This window comes from Mastigoproctus giganteus, chromosome 14 (assembly GCF_048544385.1).
Source record: "Mastigoproctus giganteus isolate SK-2022 chromosome 14, ASM4854438v1, whole genome shotgun sequence".
In the NCBI taxonomy this organism is placed as follows: Eukaryota; Metazoa; Arthropoda; class Arachnida; order Uropygi; family Thelyphonidae; genus Mastigoproctus; species Mastigoproctus giganteus.
The window spans coordinates 27799477-27825332 of NC_143588.1; the positions used below are offsets into that span (position 1 = coordinate 27799477).

The 25856-nt window shown below is 37.7% G+C and overlaps 1 protein-coding gene across 1 annotated transcript in view; it reads left to right on the forward strand.

Moving 5' to 3' along the window:
- LOC150075032 (EF-hand domain-containing family member B-like) overlaps positions 1-25856 on the forward strand; it is a 243532-nt gene that overhangs the window by 185132 nt on the left and 32544 nt on the right. Inside the window, exons 7-8 of the mRNA XM_090389053.1 lie at positions 4428-4544; positions 13630-13820. Of these exons, the coding sequence (XP_090245179.1) occupies positions 4428-4544; positions 13630-13820 (308 nt within the window). The remainder of the gene's footprint in view (positions 1-4427; positions 4545-13629; positions 13821-25856) is intronic.

The following is a 25856-nucleotide window of genomic DNA, read 5'->3' on the forward strand; positions in this document are numbered from 1 at the left end:
CTGCCCAGACACGATATCAGGGAGTATGTGATGAGAACCTTGTTGATCAATTCGGCCCTGGAGAGATTGTGCAAGGAGTAGAATTTTTCTCAGCCTGGTCTGTGCTTGTTATCAGGAGAGACTGCTTCTACAGGGATGGGATACACTTAAATAGAAAGGGTGCAAGAATATTTGTTAATGCTATTGAGGCAGAGTTAGGTGAGTCGGAAAACTGCTAGCTTGCGGGGGATACACAGACTAATAGATTAACAGTAGCCGTTGGCAGAGAAAAAAGTGGTTCTTGCACTACTTCTATTGAAATGCAATTCAGCAGCAGCCTGGAAAGCAAGACAATGGAACGGGTACAGAGAAGGGCCACAAGATTAGTGAATGGAACAAAGGGTTGCTCTTACGAAGAAAGGCTTAAGTTTTGCAAATTACAGAGTCTGGAGACTAGGCACCGGCGAGGTGATCTGATAGAGGTGTATAAGGCTTTGAATGGTTTGAGCATGCTCAATGCCAATGGGATTCTTCATCTTGCTCAGAATAATCACCTGAGAGGGCATAAACTCAAATTGAGGAAGGACGGATGTCGGATAGATGTGCGGAAATTTGCCTTTGGCCAGCGGGTGGTTGGTTGGTGGAACCGACTTCCATCATTTGTTGTTGAAGTTGATAGCCTAAACAAATTTAAAGCTCAACTGGACAGGTATTTCGAACGAACGGAGGGGTGAAATGGGAGTGGTGTGTTTTTTTTTTTTTTTGGCTGATGCTGAATAAGCTTGCTTTCTTGCATCATATGCCTCTACTAATGCTAATGCTAATCGGAATTTCCAGGACTGCTGGGAGTCATAGTGGAACAAGTAAATACATGAGCTGTGTTAGGGTAACTAAGAGTAGAAACAGGTACATGAATACTTGCATGTACACCAATGCTAGGAGTATAGTTAATAAATTCGATGAGCTTGAAGTGCTAGTCAAGACATCAAAGGCAGATATTGTTGGGATATCAGAGACATGGTGTCAACAGACATAAGCAGTGTGGAACTGGAATTTGGGTACAATAATGTGTACAGAAAGGATAGACAGGACAGGAAGGGAGGAAGGGGTTATGCTGTTAGTTAAGAAACACATAAAATATCTACAGAAGTGCATCCAATTGATGTTGGTTGACAATGTAATGTTGAGTCTGTTTGGTGTGACATAAGCACTGGGAAAGGAAAAATGAGAGTAGGTGTGTGGCATAGGCCTAATGAATCTGATGAGTATAATGAGCAATTGTGCAGAGAAATAGAGTGGGCTAGTAAATTAGGTGTCTTATAATGGGGGATTTTAATTTTGCAGATAATGACTGGAATTTGTGGGTTGGTCATTCACACACTAGCAAGGCTTTTGTGGATTTAATGGATGATTGTTTTCTACAGCAGCATATTCGGAAGGCAACTAGAGGGAGTAATACCCTTGATGTGATTATCAGTAATGATTCTTCATGCATCAAGGATCTGCAGATAAAGGAACCACTAGGTGGCAGTGATCACAGTGTGCTGAAGTGGGATTTACTCAAAGAGGTAATTACCATCAAGGGTAAAGGGAAGAGTTTTTTCTTTCGTAGAGGTGACTACAGTGGTCTGAGACTGTATTTAAATTCTATACAGTGGAACCAACTGATGATGTTGGTTCCACTGTATAGAATTTAACGGCAAATTCAAAATGGGAAGCATTCAAAGAATTAATCTTAGAAGCTACTAGGCTTTTCATACCAACACAGAAATATTGTTCAAGATTTATGCCTAAATGGATGTCAGATGAACTAATTAGACATGTGAAAAAGAAGAAAAATGCATGGGATACATATAAATTAACATGTGACACAGAAGTCTATGATAGATATAAATCAAAACCTGCCTAATCTCCTTTGTAACCAAGTTACAAAGGAGGTTAGGCAGGCGAAGGCAGATTATGAGAAATCTTTGGCAAAGGATGCAAAGAAAAACAGCAAAGAGTTCTTTATTATGTAAACTCTAGAAGGAAGGGGGGTAAATCAGATTGGTCCACTTGATATCAATGGTAGTTGCTAATGCTACTAAAAACCAAATAACAAACAAGCAGTTGATATCGATGGTTCAACTGTTGATGATCCTGCTGAGGTAACTAACAAACTAAATGAATATTTTGCATTGGCATTCACAATGAGGAGTTATTCAGATAAGGGAATGCCAGAGGTGTATTCAACTCTGGCAGTAAGCTAGATAATCTTGTAATAACTGAGAGTAAAGTGGAGAAGAAATTGTTGAAGATAAACACAAGAAAGGCACCTGGGGTGGATGGAATCTATCCAGTTATATTTAAGGAGGCGGCAATGGAAGTAAGCAAACCCTTAGCCATAATTATGAGAGCTTCCTTGGACTCAGGGGAGGTACCCATGGACTGAAGATGTGCAAATGTGACCCCAATCTACAAAGGAGGATCAAAGGGAGGCATAGGTAATTCAGACCTGTTAGTTTAACGTCTGTTTCGGGGAAATTAATTAATAAATCACTGGTTAAAGAAGCATTGCAGGATCATCTAGATAGGACTTCAGTTATAGCTCGGACACAGCATGGGTTTGTTAAGGGGAAGTCTTATCTGACTAATTTGATTGGATACTATGATGTAGTCACAAAGGAACTGGATGCATAGAATAACTTTGATATCATATATTTGGATCTTAGAAAAGCCTTTGATACTGTTGCAGATGGAAGACTGCTGCACAAATTGGAGCAGTGTGGCATTGGAGGCAAATTGCTGCTATGGATAAAGGGATGGGAGAAGACAGAGAGTGGTAACGAATGGACACTGCTCTTCATGTGGAATAATGTTATTAGTGGAGTCCCTCAGGGTTCAGTGTTGGGTCCATTGTTGTTTTCTGTATTTATAAATGATATTGATGAGGTTATATCAAGCTTAATGTCCAAGTTTGCAGACAATACAAAGGTTAGCAGGGTTGTTAATGACAGTACACTGGTGCAACAGGATCTAGAAAAGTTGAGCAGATGGGCTGAGAGTTGGCAAATGAAGTTTAACATTGACAAATGTAAAGTACTTGATATGGGAAGCAGTAATCCCAGAGTAACGTATCAACTCTGTGGTATCACACTGACAGTGGTAGAGAATGAAAAGGACCTGGGGGTAATTGTGCAGGCAGATATGAAGTTTTCTGAAAAGTGCAGGCAGATATGAAGTTTTCTGAAAAGTGCAGACGGTCTGCAAGTAGCACATGGTGTCTTGTCAATGATATACAGGAATTTTTCTACCTGGGATAAGGTGATTATCTCCTTGTATAAGGAAATGGTGAAACCACACTTGAGTACTGTATACAGGTCTGGAGGCCTCATTTTAAGAAGGATGTAGAGCTGTTGGAACGAGTAGAAAGAAGTGCAACAATATTAGTGAATGGAACAAAGGGTTACTTTTACGAAGAAACGCTTAAGTTTTGCAAATTAGTGTCTGGAGACTAGGCACCTGTGAGGTGATCTGATTGAGGTGTATAAAGTCTTGAATGGTTTGAGCATGCTCAATGCTGATGGGAGTCTTTCTCTTGCTCAGAATAATTGCCTGAGAGGGCATAAATTAAAATTGAGGAAAGACGGTTGTAGGATAGATGTGTGGAATTTGCCTTTAGCCAGCGGGTGGTTGATTGCTGCAACAAACTTCCATTTGTCGTTGTAGAAGTTGATAGCTTAAATAGATTCAAGGCAGAAGTTGACAAAGATTTGGAGCGAGTGAATGGGTGAAATAAGGGGTTTTTTTTTGTTTTTTTTTTTGTCTGATGCTATATAAGCTTGCTTTCTTGCATCATGTGCCTTTGCTAATGCTAATTTGCCTTTGCGTCATGTGCAAAGGTACATGATGCAAGTGTATGAAAATGTATTGTTGCACACAAATTATCCACTTTTCTGTTTGTATACAAAGCCCCCACATTTGAATAAAATGCATCAAAAAAATATGGTGATTTTCATTTGCATGCTTAGCTGCTAAAAATAGCAATAGATAGATTTTATATGTACAGGTACAAAGATAACTGGTTGTTTTTTGGTTTGAACAAAAAGGCCAAAGGCTAATTAATCTTACCAACAATTGGGGCAATGTATACCTACTTGATATACAGTAACAGTCTATTCTGCAAGATTTAGAGAATTTGGATCACATCAGATCACACAGCTTGCACACACAGCAGGCCAGTGTTTGACATTCCTGGTGTAAAAATAAAATGTGTAAAATGCCTTTTTTTATTCATTTTCGTACTAGTTAACAAGGTTTGTAATTTAAGTAAAAATTAGCAATATTTGTTAAAATCATTAATATGTGGGTTATAAATTTTAATTCTTGTTGGTCATTTATAAAAAAAAAAAAAACATGTTCAAGATTATATATCCTTACTGCTTTTTCCTTTTATTATTTTTATATAGGAGATCATAGCAAGCATTCTTGGAAAGAAGAGGAAAAAAATCTTTCTCCTGAAATTGTAGAGCATTATAAAACCATTACTTCAGCCATTAAACCAGCACATGCAGATGTGCAAACAAGTAATGAACAAAAATAATAAATTAATTTTTTGCAAATGATGTTCTTGTAAACAAGTTAATTTCATGATTTAATATACTGTTTTGCAAAAATTATGGACAAGCATGCAGTGCATTTTTATTTTGTAAACTAAGTGGAATTTCTAGTACTATTTATGTTAATTATTTATTATATTTGTTTATATTATTATGTTTTTCAACATTGTGTAAAACAAAGAGAAAATTAACATAGTTGGGAAAGGATATTACATGGTTTCTATCCTTCATACAGTAAATTATATACTAATATAATAATAATAATAATAAATGACACTAATTATACCATATGAAATTATTAACAAAATAGGTTTTATTAAACTCATAGAATGCAAGCTCAGTCACCTGCTAACAATTTCTACAGTAAATTGTTAGCAGGTGACATTTTAGGATTCTTATGAACCCCATCATCAGACCATGCTACAAGGGGGGAAATCGAAAAACATTTAATAACTATGTAAAATAAATTGATAAAAATCTTTAATTAGTTCATCTGATTACTGTTAGATACTGTTATAAGACAATATGATGTGCATTCAGTACTTAAGAACCATAACCAAGATAAAACACAAGATAAAATGGTAACCATGAAAACTGTACATACCTATGGCTCTATGGATACAGCCGTCTTACTTCCTACATCACAATTCATTTACAACAACAGTACTTGCCTAGTTCGGGGGCTTTATAAAGGATAAGAAGGCAAGATTAGTGTGAGGCCATGCTGTATAGAATACCTTAAGGGCAAAGGCCATAGGGTGACCGTGCTGATTCTAGGCTAAACACCTGAACTGGGAGAATGACCTTGAACCAGAAATATTATGTGGAGTGTTACATCCTATTGGTCCTGATGAAGTCCAGCTGTTTTTACTCTTCTTCTTGTGGTAGCATTTGGTGGGTGGTATTCCCATGATTAAGGTTATGGTGAGTTATGTTCAGCAACTGTTTCTTTGCTTCAGTTTCTATTGTTCTTTTAAAGATGAAGTACAGAATGTTGAAATTTGATCCTTGTTTTCTGTTCATCGAAGTTTAAAGGATTCAACACATGTTACTGCTTTGCCCTCATGATGTTCCATATTCATTGGATAGCCTCGCACCGAGGCTATCCAATGAATATGGAAAATAAAGCCCCCAAACTAGGCAAATATTGTAAATGAATTGTGATGTGGGAAGTAAGATGACTGTATCCATAGAGCCATAGGTATGTAGTTTTCATGGTTGCCATTTTATCTTGTGTTTTATCTTGGTTATGGTTTAAAGTACTGAATGCACATCATATCTTATAACATAACCTAAAAATTTAAATTTTTAGTTATAATTACTTCTGATTAATTGCATATCAATTTATTTTACACAGTTGGTAAATGTTTTACTATTTCCCACCAATGGTATTTATGGTCTGATGTGGGGTTCAGTAAGAATCCTGAAATGTCACCTGCTAACAATTTAGTGTAGAAATTGAGCTTGTATTCTATATGAGCTTAATAACCTGTTTTGTTAATAATTTCGTGTGGTATTGTGTCAATTTTTTATTATTATTATTATTATATATTATTATATATAGTATATAATTTACCATAAAGAGTAAAATGTCTCAGAAGGTTTCTTATTTAGTAATAATATTATTATTAGCCATATAGTGCAAGGAAGCCTGAGGCTTATACTGCAGCAGCCAAAAAAAAAAAATTGAGCACCCTGAGAGAGAAGTAGGAGTAATAGGGAATCACCAAAAAAGAGAAGAACAATGATATCCAGCTCAGGATCCTGGGATCCAGCTCAGAATCCTGGGTGTGCCAAACCCATACTCACTAGATGTGAGCCTCTGGGATTGTATATTAGGAAAGTCAAAAGTCTATAGGACCTTAGCTCCCATCAGGAAAATAAAAACAGCAGCCAAAAAAAAGGTTATTGAGATTTAATCCATTTAAGGATTTTAACCTCTTTAAAATTATAAGAGCTTGTCATTATAAGAGCTTGTCAGTTACATATTTATGAAAAAACTTTTTGCATCATACCTTGCCCCTTATTGTTCAGATACTTGATCTTTTGTAGTTTTGCCCTTAAACTGACAGCAATAGTATAAAAATGTAAATATGGAAACCATAATGCATATACAAGTTGCTTCAGAAACATACATGGGTGCCATTTGTTACCCGAATACACATACATTAAAAAGGTGAGAAATTCACAAAACTCCTACTAGTAACGTAATTAAAAAGAAAAAAAAAAATTTTGGAATATTCAAACTGGAAATAAATAATTACATGAACAATGTTAATCATGATGATTGTATTTACAAGCTGAGATTTTAAAATAGTGCTTTTAAGTCAGTTTAAGGCAGTGCTAATTCACACAGTTATAATATAACAAATGTACAAGTTAGTGCAATTGGATCATTTCTGTACATGGCCAACTACTTAAGTAGTTATAAATTGGCATCATTAGCATTAGCATTAGTAGAGGCATATGATGCAAGAAAGCAAGCTTATGCAGCATCAGCCAAAAAAAAAAAAAAAAAAAAAAACCTTCCACTTCACCCCTCTGTTTGTTCAAAATACCTGTCCAGCTAAGCCTTAAATTTATTTAGGCTATCAACCTCCACAACAAGGGATGGAAGTCTGTTCCACCAACCAACTACCCGCTGGCTAAAGGCAAATTTCTGCACATCTATCCTACATCTGTCTTTCTTCAATTTGAATTTATGCCCTTTCAGTTGATTATTCTGAGCAAGAGGAAGAATCCCATCAGCATTGAGCATGCTCAAACCATTCAAGACTTTATACACCTTTATCAGATCACCTCGCCGGTGCCTAGTCTCCAGACACTGTAATTTGCAGTATATCATGAAGTATATCTCATATTGCGAACAATGAGTTGCCATGATATTGCACTACCTCAAATAAGTAACGCTTCACCATAGGAGAAGACTATTGTTACTTATTCTCAGTGCATACCATCACCCATATGGCACGGTTTTGAAATATGGTATGGGATAAAGTTCTCGGTTATCCTCATACTATCCCTATTAGACTTAGAAAAGAGATAAAGATGTAGGAAGGTGATGGTAGGAGAGGTAGAGGAAGGAAATGCCGTAGAAGAAAGAAAGGGACAGTTGCTCCTTCAGCTCACACTCAAAGCTCATGTATTCCTCGAATAGGCAACGCTTCCCCAGTAGAGAAGATTGTTGTTACCTATTCGAGGAAACTCAGTGGCCATCAGGCTTCGCAGACGGCACCGTTTCAAAGCTTGTTGGCTTCTCTTCGGTGGGTAGGCAGGTACCCTGGTGTTGCAATGATGACAACCCAGTTGTGAAGTATAAATCCACAATACGAGAGATGCCTGATGGTGTGGAGTAATTTAGATTATGATATAGTTTAGGGCTAAAGCCTCAGATTAAGTAAAGAGTTAGACTAATGTACAAATTAGTGCAATTGCATCATTTCTGTACATAGCCAACTATTTAAGTAGTTATAGTTAGTTAGTTATTTGGTTTTTAGGAGCATTAGCAACTAAGGCCATATTGCTCCGGGATATGCGGTGGTCATTTCCTGACCTTTCCGCATCTTCCGTATTTGGTGGTGACGGGCTCAAACCCCGGTCTAATCAAGAAGCGTGTGCTACGCACTGCTGCTCCTTCCCACCTGGCTACGGAGGCTTAAGTAGTTATAAATTGACTATTGTTACTATTGTAACAACATATTGAAGACTATTGTTACTTATTCTCAGCAGATACCATCACCCATACAGCACCATTTTGGAGCCAATAAGCTCCGAAACGGTGCCGTATGGGTGATGGTGTCTGCTGAGAATAAGTAACAATAGTCTTCTCCTATGGTAAAGCGTTTCTTATTCGAGGTAGTGCAATATCATGGCAACTCGTGAAGGTATTCACAATATGAGATATACTTAAAGATGCCAATTTATAACTACTTAAGTAGTTGGCTATGTACAGAAATGTAACAGATGCAATTACACTAACGTACGTTAGTTAAACTCTTTATGTAACCTGAGACTTTAGCCCTAAACTATATCATAATATAACAAATTATGCTTATCATAATGGACATAATTAAAAGGTACATTTTTTACTGCAAATATCTAACTAATCTGGCTCTTTCAGGTAGGATTACACAAGGATTACTTGAAGGATTACACATTAATGAAGGATTACACATTATTGAAAAATTACACAGATGACAAATTTTTTGTCTGTTGTCTGTATATCAATCATTACACTTTTAGAATCCTTATAGTTCTTCTAACAGTAAATGACACTATTAGAAGAATGCCAGACTATTTTTAAGGAAAGGTTCAGGTTGGATGGTGAGACTCGTTTTTATTGCCTAATTATTGCTGCATGTATAAATCATTTTCAAAGTCTTTTTGTAATAAAACAATGGTTAAATATTGGAACTTGGTTTATTCCTGAAATTATCAATAGATTAAAAGCAAAGGAAAGTGGTGGGTGTTAGTCATTATTTCCCATTTAATGTTATACTGGTTCAACCCTCTGAGGACAGTAAACACCATGAAGCAATTTTCAGGAGGGCATTTCATAATCCAATATCGAAAAAAAAATTGAGATGGCACACATGTGCATGCCAACAAGATGACTTGTGGGGAACAAAAGTAGGAGTTTATATTTTTAAATTGTATATACAAACAAGTTTTTTAAATTCAGGTGCTTCATTAATTAAGCTGGATATTAGGGCATCTGTCATGTTGTCAAAAGTTAAGCATTTTTATTGCTGGTTCCATGATTCTTTTGTTTCTAGATCTTGACTTAGAAAAGGAACAGTATATAGGAAGAAAAGATAAAAGTATGTCAAACCTAGTGTGGAATACTGAATGAAAGGTTTTTTGAAGGAATTTTTTTATAGTGTAGTCTGTATTCTATATAAAGTTTTCTTTGTGGTTGATAAAGGCAATTGCAGTAGGTTTTTTTTTTTATAAAACACGGGCTAAAAAGTTTGAAAATAATTAATATCATCCTCATGTTTTCAAAACATAGTCTCAAAACAGATTCTGAAATAACTAGTTTCATTTCTTCATTAGTTGTATTTATATTCACATGAAAAAAAATTTTAGGTGATATTACAAGTATACTTAATTTTAACTGGGAGCTAAGTGATGTTATGATAAGTGAAAGGAAGGTGTAGAGAAAATATTGAAGCTAAAAAGTAAATAAGGTTGGCGGGATCTATCTGGTTATATTAAAAGAAGCAGAAAAAGAGCTAAGAAAACATTTAGCCATAATTTTGAAAGTATCCATCGATTATGGAGCTGTCCCTGTAGGCTGCAGATGAGCAGATATTCACAAAAGGTGATTACGAGAAATAACAATCTTGACTTCTATGACAAGAAAAGTAATGGAGCCAGTAGTTGTGGCCTGACCATTGCCTTATACAAGGGAATAATCACCTCCTAATCTCTGCTAGAAAAATTCTTTTGACAAAAAAAATCATTGACAAAATTCCATGAGCTGTTCTGGCAGCCTGTCTGCACTGCTCAAAGAACTTCATATCTGACTGCAAAATTATCCCCAGTTCTTTTTCATTCTCCACTACCCTGAGTGTAATACTACACAGTTGGTACATTACTGTCTGGTTACAGCTACCCATATGTAGTACTTTGCATTTGTCAATGTTAAACTTCAGTTGCAACTTCTCATCCCATTTCCCTAACTTTTCTGGATCCTGTTGCAGTAGCATACTGTTATTACTGGCATTAACAACCCTGCCAACTGTTGTATCATCTGCAAATTGGAAATTAAGCCTGATATACTTTCATCAATATCATTGATAAATATAGAAAACAACAGAGGGCCCAACACCGAACCCTGTGGGGCTCCACTTTAATATCATTAATCCATGAAGAGAAGTATGCATTGATTACCACTCCTGTCTTCTCCCACCCAACCAATCCTTTATCCATAGCAGTAACTTACACTTAATGCACACTGCTCCAATTTGTGTAGCAGTACTTTTATGTGCAACAGTATCAAAAGCTTTTCTGAAATCCAAGTATATGATATCAAAATTATTTTTGCATCCTGTTCCTTTGTGACCACCACCATATCATATATAATCAAATTGGTCAGACAAAGATTTCCCCTTAACAAAACCATGTTGTAAAACTGTAGTCTTGTCTAGATTATCCTGCATTACTTCTTTAACAAGTGACTCCATTATTTTCCCTAGAACAAAAGTTAAACTAATGGATCTGTAATTACTTGTGTCACCCTTTGATCCCCTTTGTGAATTGGAGATAAATTTGCACATCTGCTGTGATGAGACCTCCCCTGAATCCAAGGATGCTCTCATAATTATGGCTAATGGTTGCTTGCCTCTCTTAATATAATTGGATAGACTCCATCCACTCTAGTTGAATTTCTTATGTTTAACTTCAGTTTCTCTTCCACTTTCCTTTTAGCTATTACAAAATCATTTAGCTCCCTGTTAGAGTTTGATAAACTTGTGGCATTCGCCTCCCTAGAGAATTCCTCAGTTTGTCAGATACTTGAGCAGGATCATTAACAGTCGAACTATCGATATGAAGTGGACCAATCTGTTTCATCCCTTTCCTTCTAGAGTTTGCATAAATAAAGAAGTCTTTGCCAAAGATTTCTCATAATCTGCCTTTGCTTGCCTAACCTACTTTATGACTTGATTACAGACTAGCGTATACCTACCATAGGCTTCTGTGTCGTCTGATAATTTATATGCATCCTACACATTTTTATTTTCTGCCATGATTCTCATTAGTTTATCTGACATCCATTTAGGCTTAAATCTTGAACAGTATTTCTTAGTTGATACGAAAAGCCTAGTAGTATGAAAGCAAAAACTCTTCCCTTTATCCCTGATGGTAGTTACATCTTTAAATAAATCTCTCATCAATATAATGTGATCACTGCCACCTAGTGATTCCTTTGTCTGCAGATTCTTAATGCATGAATAGTCACTGCTGGTAATCATATCGAGAGTATTACTCCCTCTGGTTGCCTCTCAAACATGCTGCTGTAGAAAACAATCATGCACTAAATCCACAAAACCTCGCTAGTGTGCAAATGAGAAACCCCCAAGTTCCAGTCAATTTCTAGAAAGTTAAAACTACCATTATAGATTTTCTGATGTACTACCCCACTGTATTTATCTGTACAGTTGTTGGACTCATCAGAGTCATTAGGCCTATAATGCACTCCTACTCTCATTTCTGCTTTTCCAGTGCTTATGTCACACTAAACTGACTCAACATTGCACTGGCCACCCATGTCAACTGGATGCACTGCATTAGATTTTGTTTCTTAACTAACAGCAGAACCCCTCCTCCCTTCCTATCCTGTCTGCCCTTTCTGTACTATCACTTCTGAACTTTTGGCTTAGATCGTATTGTAGTATTTGTCCTTTCTTTACTCATTGTACTTCCCATATTCAAATTCTGCATTCCTTATATCTGTGTGATACCACATCTCTGATATCCCAACAGTTTCCACATTAAATATTTTTCATGAACTTCTACACAGCCTTGTATATTTATTTAAATATGTATAGTCCTTCATACATTATATATTTGCTATGTAAACTATTATGTTCATTATTGTTTAAAAATAATTAAATGCACAAGGCATAATACATTAAGAGTTTGAGTTTAATATCTATATAATATCGGTGTAGATACACCATAGGTAACTCTTAAGAAACTACGATGGTAGTGTGGGAGGCATCATTTGCTCTGTATCTCATATTGTGCTCTTCCTTCACAATGAGTTACCATGGTATTGCACTACCTTGGATAAGTAACGCTTCACTAATAGAGAAGACTATTGTTACTTATTCTCAGTGAGTACCACCACCCAGATGGCACCGTTTGAAATATGATATGGGATAAAGATCTCGGTTATCCTCATACTATCCCCATTAGACTTAGGAAAGCAATAAAGATGTAGGAAGGTGATAGTAGGAGAGGTAGAGGAAAGAAATGCCGTAGAAGGAAGAAAGGGACAGTTACTTCTTCACCTCACACTACTCAAAAGCTCTTAAATTCCTCAAATAGGCAACACTTCCCCAGTAGAGAAGATTGTTGTTACCTATTCTCGGAAACTCAGTGGCCATCAGGCCCCCCCCAAGACGGCACCGTTTCAAAGCTTTGGTGGGTGGGCAGGTACCCTGGTGTTGGAGACATGACAACCCAGTTGTGAAGATAATCACACAATATGAGAGATGCCAAAAGGTTTATATGATAATATTTAAAAATAACTAAATGCACAAGGCATAATACGTTAAGAGTTTGAGTTTAATATCTATATAATATCGGTGTAGATACACCATAGGTAACTCTTAAGAAACTACGATGGTAGTGTGGGAGGCATCATTTGCTCTGTATCTCATATTGTGCTCTTCCTTCACAACGAGTTACCATGGTATTGCACTACATCAAATAAGTAACGCTTCACTAATAGAGAAGTGAAGCGTTACTTATTTATTCTCAGTGAGTACCACCTGTGCATTTAGTTATTTTTAAATATTATCATATAAACCTTTTGGCATCTCTCATGTGTGATTATCTTCACAAATGGGTTGTCATGTCTACAATACCAGGGTACCTGCCCACCCACCGATGACAGGCCAATAGCTTTGAAATGGTGCCATCTGGGTGGTGGTATTCACTGAGAATAAGTAACAATAGTCTTCTCTATTAATGAAGCACTACTTATTCAAGGTAGTGTAATACCATGGCAACTCATTGTGAAGGAAGAGCACAATATGAGATACAGAGCAAATGATGATTCCCACACTACCATTGTAGTTGCTTAAGAGTTATCTATGGTGTATCTACACCGATATTATATAGTTAATTATTGTTGATATGCACACATTATAATTAGGATGTTCTCTTCATTATATGTGTTATTTTTTAATAAATAAATAAAATGACAAGCTACTTAAATGTTACTGAGTGCACAGTTTGGGTTATCTTTACTTAGACATTGAAACTTATCATATTGTAATAAGTATTACTCATAAAATGGCTGAAATGTTCCATTATTTAGATATAGAAAAAAGAAGACCTGCTGGAGTCCCAACAATTCGTACAGATAGGAAAATTCCCAAATTAAGGAGCCTCAACGATGTAAAAAGTTATGGAGATATTCCTAGTATTAGCAGTCTGCTACATTCAAATGTGTTTTTTGACCACATGGTTTATGAGGAAGATCTACTGGCACCTCGCAAAAAGCAGGATGTAAGTACACCATTTGGTTGTTTAGTCAAATTTCATCTGTTGCATATGTAGGTGTGTGTGTGTGTGTGTGTGTGTGTGTGTGTGTGTGTGTGTGTGTGTGTGTGTGTGTGTGTGTGTGTGTGTGTGTGTGTGTGTGTGTGTGTGTAAAATATATAGCACCTATATAAGAAAGTACCTGTAAAAAACATGCAATTAGTAATGGAAAATTACTCATTATTGCAATTGCAATGATTTTGGCGATTTCTTCAGGGGTCAGCTGCCAAAACCAAGGGAAACCAACAAATGAGTAAGGGCCTCTGTTTCGAACATGAGATATACTCAATGCAGCATAAATTATTGTGATAACAGAGAGAATAAAAGCGGGAAAAGAGTGTGAAAGCTGACATATATCTTGCAGCTGACCCTACAGAGGCGGAAGAAACTAATAATAATAATAACAACTGGTGTAAACGTGAAGAAACTAAAAAAAATAATAGGAAAATAAAATTCAAAGAAAGAAAGACAATGAGAAGAGAGAATGAGATGGACTTAAAATAAATTTGTGGGTTGAGGTGGCATTTACTAACATGCCATGCTAAAGCTGGAGAGAGGGCCGCGGAGTGTGTGCCCTAACGCAGCATAGGAGATTCCAAAAGAGAGAGCTTCCCGCTAATAGTTGGCATGTATATGGAGAGGTGAAGTGACCTTATGTATAGGAAAATGGAAGTAATAGAACGTAGAATTATGATTGGGTGAGAACGGATTAAACTCATATAGCATGCATCTCAGGAAAGCATAGAGAATTGAAGTAGTGTGATATAGACTCTGAACTTATTGTAAGACAAAAACGGTGAATATTTTCTACTATATTTTCTTTGATTGCTATATTTTCTTTGATAGCACCTTGATTGCTTTCGAAAACCTAATTCCGCTCAAGAAGGAAAGTAAATAGGGTTAAGGATAGCAAATAATATAATGAGGAAGAGTGACAAAGGTGGTGCTCAGGCAGTTTGGGGTTGCTACTTCCGTTGCTCTAGTACAGGGGTTCTTAACCTTCTTAGTTCCATGGACCCCTTTGCCAGTCAGGTGAATGCCACGGACCCCTTCTCAAAATAATGTTTTTAAATGCATAAAATAAAATTACAAAAAAACCAGTTTAATGAAATAGTTACCAAAATTTAAAAAAAACATTATACAGTAATATATGTGTTTCTTTCTTAACACATTGAATAATAATATAATACATTTAAAATATAGGAAAGTTGAAGTTAAATTTTATTTTTTAAGGACATATCAGTGTGAAGACTGTTGTTTATCTTGAATAAGAACATTAAACTGTGGTGTGGTATTTGACAAGGCAACACGCATGTCATGTTGGACATCTAATCGATTTCGATTTTTTGTTTTCATTGTTACAAGTGCTGAAAATCCCGATTCGCACATATATATTGTTGCAAATGGTATCAAAGCTTCCGTAGCTCTCTTTACAAGACGAGAATAGGCTTCTCTCAGGGAACACCAGATTTCTCCAAGGCTTTTTGAGGTAAACTCCAATCGTAGTAAGTTTTTTGACCTCAGATCAATGAGTTCATCTTTGGTTAAGTCAACAGCTTCGATACAGTTTATATCAGAAAGAAAAGGATTTCGGATCCATGGTTCAATTTTCATGCCATCAAGATAGAAATAGCTTTTAAAAGAGTTCTGTAATGTTTCCAAGTGTTCGCAGATATCTCTTTTCAAAAAAATTGAGAGAGAAGTTTGCATTTCAACTACATCTTGGTAAAGCACTTCTTGCAACAGTGGAAAGTTTGCAAGAATGTCGGTCTCTACTCTCTCTTCTTCCATATTGGTAACTTAACCAAGGAAGCTTGTAATATTTCAGTTGCATCCATAATAGTAACTTCATGACCTTGAATAGAAAGATTTATCTCATTCATATGGTGAAAAATATCTGCCAGGTAAGCCAACCCATGGATAAAATCCTTCCTTTCAAAATGTTCCAAGAGTGGGTTTTCTCTTTCTTCCAGAAAAAGTGAAACGTCTGCCCTTAGTTCGAACAAGTGCTTCAAGACTTGTCCTCTTGAAAGCCAGCGCACTTCTGTGTGGTAGAGAAGCACTTCATATTCTGCTCCCATTTCCTGACAAAATCTTTTAAAAATACGATGATTCAGAGAACTTCTTTTGATAAAGTTGATAACTTTTATAGCTGTTGACAATACTTCTTTCAGGGTTGTTAGAAGAGTCTTTGTTGCCAGTGCATGTCTGTGTAAAAAGCAATGAGTGACGACGATTTGAGGAGCTGCTTCTTTTCACTAAAGTAGCAAAACCAGATGTATTACCAAGCATCGCAGGAGCCCCAGAAAAGAATGAAGTTTTCTTTTCCATTCAAAGTTTCGTTTGTAATAAAAACTTTTTACCATTTCGAAAACGTCAACGGCCTTTGTAGCTTCCGAAAGAGACTCACAAAATAAGAATTCTTCTTTGATGGCGTCAGCATGCACATAGCGAACAAAAACAAGGAGCTGGCTACATTGAGAAATGTCTATAGTTTCATCCAATTGCATACTGAAGGGGAATGGCGAGGCGAGGCTGCCATTTCCTCGATGACCTGCTTCAAAATATTAAAAGATGTATCAACTGTTCTAGAATGTATTACATCATTTGACAAGGGAACAGCTTCCAGTTTTTTTTCTCTGTTCCAGTCCACAGACCAGTTCGACCATTTCCAGTGCACATGGCTTTACTCAAGTCTCTGCAATAGTGTGGGGCTTCTTTTGCTTGGCAATCCGGTAAGCAACTTTATATGCTTCAAGAAAAGGTTTTCATGAAATGGCAAATGACAAAAAAAAAACAGCATCTTTAGATGCATTTTCAGCATCGGCAGACTTGAGATGGTCTTTCAGTTTTGCTGGCTTCATACTTCCGTTCGCAAGAATTTTTCCGCACAAAAAACACTGCAGTATTTGAGTCCCGTCAAGTTCATTAATGCAAGTGAAACCAAATAATACATAGTTTTCATCATACTTCCTTTTCTTCGACATTTCAACTTAAATTTGGTCTGTAACAAATGTTAAATAATTAATGCAATATTAGCAACTAAGAAAGACATATACGAAGACTGTATGCATCGACAGACACACGGTGGCCGTGCATACACGCCTGTAGCACTGCAGGGGCCTCCACAGTTGGACCGGTATACACGCACATAGCAGCGAAAAGGTTAAATTACACACTTCAACTGTTGTCTAAACCGTAGGACGTGTTTGAACGCACCTGGTTTACACTCATAGCCAGCGTGTCTATTCGTGTTAAAAGTGGCCTACTAGGCGCTGATTTGCCGGATAGTTTGCCAACTACATCGACGATAGTCTGTCCACAGCAGGACTGCAATCAAGTGTGATCTAGCAGCAGGTCTAATAACTGCCGTAATTTCAAAGTAATGATGAGCGTAAACGATTTTTTGAGATATGCAATAACTATAATATGATATGAAAATATCTGTTATTTCTATTGGTGACTACAGATACAGCTAATACAATTGTAATTTATTACATACATTCATAAGTGAAGGAAATTAATGAGTTGATTTTTTTCCCATCCAAGCTCATGGACCCCTAAAATCCTTAAGGGGTCCGTGGACCCCTGGTTAAGAAACCCTGCTCTAATAGGACCCTGAATGAAGTTCTGGGAGTAAATTTAAGTCAAATGTGTTGAAAATGTTGGAAAAACCATTTTTTACCATTTACGGTTAAAACCATTAATGTGTAACAAGTTTCAAAATTGAGCAGATATCTAAATATTTAAAGAGTTAAAAGATAAAAGAAAAATGCATTTAAAGTTAAGAGAATATATATCAAATTTAAAATAAGTAAACCCCTTTATAATTAGCCAATCGGTGGGCACAAATTTTTTGTGTACTTACTTGCAATTTTCTTTACAGGTACTTTCTTTTAATTTTACTATGGATTCAACAGATAGTTCTTTATACTACTCTGCACCCTATACTTATAGGCTCTATATATTTTATCTATATTCCTTATAGTTGCTAGTTTCTTCTACTATTAATGTATTAATAACTATAATCCCCTTATACTTTTCATATTCTATTATAGCTTTCATACTCATTATCCCCTCTCTTAAAAAACTTAATATTACACAAACACAGACACACGCCGATGAGCCAAAACGTTATGACCACCTACCTAATATGATGTTGGTCCTTCACGTGCAGCCATATGGTTGCATGCGAGGTATGGACGCTACAACATTTCTAAATGTGTCTTGTGGTATCTGGTACCATGTAACCAGCAGATCTTTTAACTCCTGTAAGGTCCAAGGTTGAGACGTCGCAGATCGGAATTGCTGTTCCAATACAAACCACAGATGCTCGATGGAAGTTGGAGGCCAGGGCAGTAACTGGAAGTCTTCCTCATGTTCCACGAACCAGTCTCGAACAATCCGGATGGTGTGGCATGCCGCATTATCCTGCTGAAAGACAGCACCACTAGAGGGGAAGACCATTGCCATGAAAGGGTGTACCTGGTCAGCAGTGATGTTTAGGTGTAAGGTGTATTTAGTGTCAGATGGGTTTCCCCCATCTCCACATAGTTTTCATTGTGGGTGTACCAGTTCACTGGAAATGCCAGAGATTTAAAAGTGTATGGATATTGTATATGTGTAGTGCTGTGTACCGTTGTTCATCTGGTCGTTTAGCCGCTGGACCCCTGCTGAGGCCCAACGTTGCCCTACCTTCGCCCCGTGGAGGCAGACCAGGAACCCAGTAGACTTAAGTTACTCTGGCAGGTCCTGCCACCTAATTTCCTGAGATTTCAGTGGCTAGGACCTTAAAAAAAAAAAAAAAAAAAAAAAAAAAGTAAAGAAATAAAATAAAAAGATAAATAGATAAAATAATAATAAGAAAGATAAATAAATAAAAAAAAAAAAATTATATTGTATTTATATTGCATGCATATATGCGTGTATACAAGCACATATATGTACACACAACATGCATACATGTGCCAACGTCAATCGTGGAGTTGACGTCACTTGAGTTGGATGTATATATGTGTGCATACAAATACATATATACACACACATGCACATATGTACACACAACGTGCATACACATACCAACGTCAATCGTGGAGTTGATGTCGCCTGAGTTGGGCCAGAATGTGGGTCAAGATATTTTGGATGTATTTAAATTTAGGTGTGTGTGGGGCTTCGCTAGCGTGAAGATAGAGAGGGGGGAGCTGAAGACTGGGGGGGAGAAAGACAGAAGTATGGAGCCAATAGGGAAGACAGCCCAAAGTTTCAGTGTGGCATGCCCATGTCCCACCAGAGTAGAAATGAGGGGGGGGCGACGAGAGAATTGTCTCCCCAGGGGAGTAGGGTTTAAAAGTGAAGGGAGGCTTTGGGAGCTAGGCTGCAGTTTGTTCTCTCTATTCTTGTCCATTTGATTCAGATTGGGACACTCATGAGGCAATCTCTGTTTTTTTTTTTTTTTTCGTTGATTCTCTTCTTCTTTTTCCCTTCTTCTTTTCTTTATTCCTTTCTTTTCTGTTCATTTTCTTTTCTTCCACAGTTTTGTTTTCCAGGAGTTGTCTCTGTCTTATGCGATTTATGTTACTGTACTATCAGTCTCGATGTATGGCAATTAACACCCTTCTCCTTGTGAAGAGGTCCTGTGCATACTGGGAGAGCGCGCGGTATTCCTCTTCCACGTCAGTGAAGTGATGTTCAAGTCCTTTGGGGAGGTAATGGATTTTCGTGATGAGGGTGCATCTGAGGTCTTCATATTGTGGGCACTTGTAAAGCTGGTGGTCCCAGCTTTCGACCTCACTGCACGTGCAATTTGGATCATCGGCGAGGCTGAAGCCGAACAGTTTCTGGTTGAAGGGTCCATGTCCTGTGAGTAACGAGGTCAGGTGCAAGCCCGGGAAGAACCAGCCCGGTTGCCTTGGGTATATTTTATTCAGTTCTGGAAAGAATTTACGAGTGATCTCGCCCTTTGTCATCTCTGTCCATCTTTGTTGCCACTCCTGAAGGAGGTAGGTCTGTAGTCGTGCTCTTTCCGTTTTTTGACTGCTTGCTGGGTTGATTGTGAAGGTCTGATGATTTGCGGCCACTTCCTTTGAGTGCAGGTAGAGCAGTCCTGCTTTCACAGCTTCTAAATCCAGGGGTAGCACTCCAGCAAGTACCTGCAGTGCAGGTGTGCTTACCGTGCGGCAAACTCGTGTGGTTGTCAATAGGATGGTCCTATGTGTCATATCCAGGATTTTCTTGTTGGTTACCCGTGATGTTTTGGTGTACCATACTGCAGCTGCATAGATTATTGCTGGGATGAAGGTTGACTTATAATATAGCATTAGGGTTCGTTTTTTCAGTCTCCAATCCTTCCTCATAATCTTAGCCACTAGGGCTGAGTATCTTCTTATTTTCATTCTTATGTGTTTTAGGTGAGCTATGAAGGATAGGTTATTATCTAAGATAATTCCTAAGTACTTCATTTGCTTGGCGAGTTTGATGGTCAGGCCATTTATTTTTATTTGGGGCGGACGTGCTGTACCCGAAGAGTTCCTTTCAGCAAGATGGATATGGTTTTCGTCGGTGTAATTTTTAGCTGGTTTTTTGTGGCTCAGTATTGTAAATTTCTGCTTTGCCTGATTACCGATGTTTTCCAGTTGGACTCTGGAATCTGCCTCAATAGTAACAATGAGATCGTCCGCAAAGGCCTGGGCCTCAGCCAGCCCCAAGTCCTGGCACAGGAAATCGTCCAAGACCATGTTCTAAATGAGAGGACCCAAGACAGACCCCTGTGGACATCCCCTATGTATGTTTCTTGTGATTTTTCAATAATTTGTATTTATTTCCACTCTTCTGCCTGAAAGGTAGTCTTCCATTGCTTTGTATAAGTTGATTGGTACCGCAGCTTCTCTCAGTCTGTTCAGGACTGAAAGACATGATGTTTAGGTAGGTGGTAAACGTCAGAGTGCCTGGCACACGGATGACTGGACCCAGGGTATTCCAGCAGAACATCGCTCAAAGCATGACACTGCTGCCACCAGCTTGTTTTTGTCTCACGGTGCATCCAGGCGGCATCACTTCCCCAGGTAAACGATGCACACATACCCGGCTGTCCACATAGTGCAACAGGAAACGTGATTCATTGGACCACACGACCTTCTTCCAATCACTCAAGTTCCAGTTTCGATGCTCGTGTGCCCATTGTATGCGCTGTCGGCAGTGAACCATGGTTATCGTGGGCACTCGGAGAGGCCTGCGGCTACACAGCTCCATTTTCAGCAGGGTTCGATGTACTGTGTGTTGTGACACATTACTCCCGTCACCAGCATTCCAATTACTGGCGAGTTGCGCCACAGTTGCCCTTCTGTTGCTAAGTACCATCCGGGAGAGCCTTCGCTCACCTCGAGCATTGAAAGGAGTCTTGGTCGTCCAACACCTCATGGACAGTTTGTGAGTTTTCCCTCCTCAGACCACTTTCGGTAGGTACTAACCACGGCTGACCATGAGCATCCCATCAATCTTGCCATTTCGGATATGCTCTGACCCTGCCACCTGGCCCTTACAATTTGGCCTTTGTCAAACTTGCTTAAGTCTGCTGCCTTTCCCATCTGAAGAACAAGAGTAACACTGATTAACGGAGCTCAATATCAGGTGTATTTTATACTGACCCGCTCAGTATAAAAGCTTAGTTCACCTGCTGTTGCTTGGATATGCATAATGACTAGCTGGTCATAACGTTTTGTCTTATCGGTGTATATCCCAGAGGCTTTTTACTGTTTTTAAATTTAAAAACAGTAAAAAAAATATAAGCAATCAATAACAAAGATGAACTGCACAAATTGCAACTAACATGATACACGGAAGTGAGAATGAAGTAACAAGTTACAAAGCTTAAAAAATAGGAATGAAGAGAAGATTCTGAAAATTTATTTACGTTTTTGTATGATTGAAGATTTCATGGAAGGGGAAATACATTTCACCATAATAATGTAAAAATCCACAGAATTCCAGCTGTCGGTATTATTGCAAATTCAGTAAGATCGAGTTTACTATCTGTTTATAATAGATTGCATTAACAGAAAAGCCCAAGAAACCAGAAACTGCTAATTGTTTTATGGTTGTGACTTCCAGAAATCCGACCGGACCACGTGGTATGGTTGGAGACAATCGTAGGGTAATCTCGAGTGCTGCGGTCTCCTGCCCCAATTAAACGGCATGTTGTCCCAATTAAGTGGAGAAAACCCTGGCTATTTTCTCGATTACGTTCTGTTCTTTAAAATTTGTCCCAAATAAACGGCTGCTCCTGGCTCAAATAACCAAAATCCACTCTGTGTGTGTGTGTGTGTGTGTGTGTGTGTGTGTGTGTGTGTTTTTAAGACTTAATGCTCAAGGCATATACCTTATGGGTTGAAATTAACTATATAATATTGGTGTAAATACACCATAGTTTACCCATAAGTTTAATTACATACGTAGTGTAACGGCATTGTTTAGATTTTATCTCATATTGTGGCTACCTTCACAACAAGATACCAAGTATTGCACTACTTCAAATAAATAATGCTTCTCTAGTAGAGGAGAATACTGTTATTTATTCTCAGTGGGCACCACAATGAATATAATAACGGTAGTCTCCTCTATGGCAAATAAAATTTAATTGTTAATTTATTTTTAAATTTTTGGATTATTATTAGCTGCAAACTGGGATTGAGACCCAAAGCCCGACGGGTATGCATCAGAATAAATATAAAAAGTATATACGTATATACCTGCAATCACTATAGCTGGTGATTGGTACGAAAAAGCGCGTGCAGTCTGCCTGGGAGCCACTTTATAGGAGACCAGGGCGCCATCTGGTCTGATTTGTTGGTTATTCTGTCTTTAATAATTATATATGTTTAAGGGATGGGTTATTTGTTTGTTGGTGATTATGCAACCTGTATTTAATTTGTAATCGATGGTTAGGGATTACGGTGAATACCTATATAGATGTTTGGGTTTATACATTTTAAGATTTTTTTTTTTTTTTTTTTTTAAATCAAATTGGTAATGTTATCCACTGGACAAGGACTGGTATAACCTTTCTACAGCATAACAGCCGTGTATGCTCAGTGGGATAACTATATATATATATTTACATACATACAGCCCCCCCCCCCCATCAATGATTTTAACCTTGTGGTGTTTGGACTTTATTATAATCTGAAGGAGACGTGTAGCATGTTTGCTTTTGTTGTCTTTTATATCACTTTGCTGTCAAATTTATAATTTATAATATCTAGTGAAGTTAGTACTATAAAGGGTTGGGATCGGTATAGGGTTTAATGTAACCAGGATCAGTATGAGAACTTCTGTTATAGTTATTGTTGTATTAGGGGTTGAATTTGGACATCCAGGTTGCAGTGCGGTCGTACAACGAACCTTGTCTGAGCACAATGAACCCGGGGGTCTAATAGGACCCCAAACATTTGCACTGTGACTCTATTAGAGTTAGTGGTGGGGTGATGTAGGGTTAAGCCGGCTTGGATGGCTGCTTTAATATGGTATCTGATGAACTTAACAGGCATTTTGTTCTGGATTAAATTAGTTTTCAGTTTTTGTAATGTGCCCAGTATGTTTTCCTGGTTACTACAGATGTGTTTGTTTGTTATTTGGTTTTTAGGAGAATTAGCAACTAAGGCCACATTGCTCCGGGAATATGCGGTGGTTATTCTCTGACCTTTCTGCATCCTCCGTATTTGGTGGTCATGGGCTCGAACGCCGGTCTAATCAAGAAGCGTGTGCTACGCACTGCTGCTCCTACAGATGTGTATTATTCTGTTAGTTTGATTTCTGTTAAATCAATTTTGTTTTGTACCAATTTTGTTAAATTGGTCTTCCAGTTTGTGAGCCTAATGGCTCAGAAGTTGAAATGGCCTCTTTTGTCAAAGTGTCCTGTAGACTTTATTTTCTTTGATAGTTATTTCGCTGTCGAGGTATATGGCTTGAAGGTGGCTTTTAGGGTTGGTGTGTTCAATGGTCAGGTCTGTGAGATATATTTCCAGTGCTAATCTGTCAAATTTCTACAATTGACAACTAAGACATCGTCAATGTATCTGAAGAAAATTTTCATCTTTAATTTTGTTTTCGTAGTAGTGAAAGTAAAGGTTGGCAATGGAACTTGAGCTGCTTGCTCCCATTGCCATCCCCCTACTTTTCACATAGATGCAGTGTCCCATAAGTACGTAGTTATTGATTACGCATAAATTTATTAGGTCTAGCCAGTACTATTTATTACAGCCTAGAATTTCCTGATTTTCTTTGTAGTAGTCTGTTAGCACTTTTTTTTAAATTATTGTGTGAATTGCTGGTAAATAGATTTTTAAAATTGTAGGTGTACACTTTGCTGATATTATTATTTTTGATATATTCTATGTATTTGCTATTGTCCGAAAAAATGAACTTGGCCTTGGTGAGGTTGGTAGATATTGTGTTTAGTTTGGCCTCCAGTTTCTTACTGTGTTTTTTTTTTTTTTTTTGAATCTGCAGCCAACAGGGACTTTATGGAACTTTGGGATCCATTAAACAAATGAAATCTAGTGTTATTGATTTTTAATTTTAAATTATTTGGACATCCGGGTTTATGTATATGACAGCAAACTTTGGGCTTTGAATCTCCTATCACAGTTTGCTGTCATATACGTAAACCACCCTGTTTATTTAAAATTAAGTACATATATTAAAAAAAAATTACTCTCATTATTCCAAATTATTGTTGTTTTCTGTATTTATAAATGATATTGATGATGGTATATCAGGCTTAATATCCAAATTTGCAGACGATACGAAGCTTGGCAGGGTTGTTAATTACACTAATGACAGTACACTGTTGCAGCAGTGTACTAATGACAGTACACTGCTGCAACAGGATCTAGAAAAGTTGAGCAGATGGGCTGAGAGGTGGCAAATGAAGTTTAACATTGACAAATGTAAAGGTACATATGGAAAGCAGTAATACCAGAGTAACGTATCAACTCTGTTGTGCCACACTGACAGCAGTAGAGAATGAAAAGGATCTGGGGTAATTGTGCAGGCAGATATGAAGTTTTCTGAGCAGTGCAGACGATATGAAGCAAGAGTCTGCACTACTCATGGTGTCTTGTCAATGATATACAGGAATTTTTCTAGCAGGGATAAGGAGGTGATTATCCCCTTGTATAAGGCAATGGTCAGACCACACTTTGAGTACTGTATACAGGTCTGGAGGCCTCATTTTAAAGAGGATATAGAGCTGTTGGAATGAGTACAGAAAAGAGCAACAAGATTAGTGAATGGAACAAAGGGTTGCTCTTATGAAGAAAGGCTTAAGTTTTGCAAATTGCAGTGTCTGGAGACTAGGTACCTGCGAGGTGATCTGATTGAGGTGTATAAAGCCTTGAATGGTTTGGCCATGCTCAGTGCGGTTGGGATTCTTCCTCTTGCTCAGAACTGCCTGAGAGGGCATAAATTCAAATTGAGGAAAGACGATTGTAGGATAGATGTGCGGAAGTTTGCCTTTAGCCAGTGGGTGGTTTATTGGTGGAACAAAACTTCCATCTGTCGTAGAAGTGGCGCCTCCGTAGCCAGGTGGGAAGGAGCAGCAGTGCGTAGCACACGCTTCTTGATTAGACCGGGGTTCGACCCCGTCACCACCAAATACGGAGGATGCGGAAAGGTTAAGGAATGACCGCCGCATATCCTGGAGCAATATGGCCTTAGTTGCTAATGCTCCTAAAAACCAAACAACAACGTCGTAGAAGTTGATAGCTTAAATAGATTCAAGGCAGAACTTGACAAACATTTGGAGCGAGTGGATGGGTGAAATAAGGGGTGTTTTTTTTTTTTTTTTTTTTTTTTGGCTGATGCTATATAAGTTTGCTTTCTTGCATCATGTGCCTTTGCTAATGCTATTCACCAAGTAATTACCTAAAGTTAACCTAGCAAAACTGGTATAGAGATTACAGAAACGGGTATGCATAATACATTCCTCTAGTATGGCTATAAGTCTGC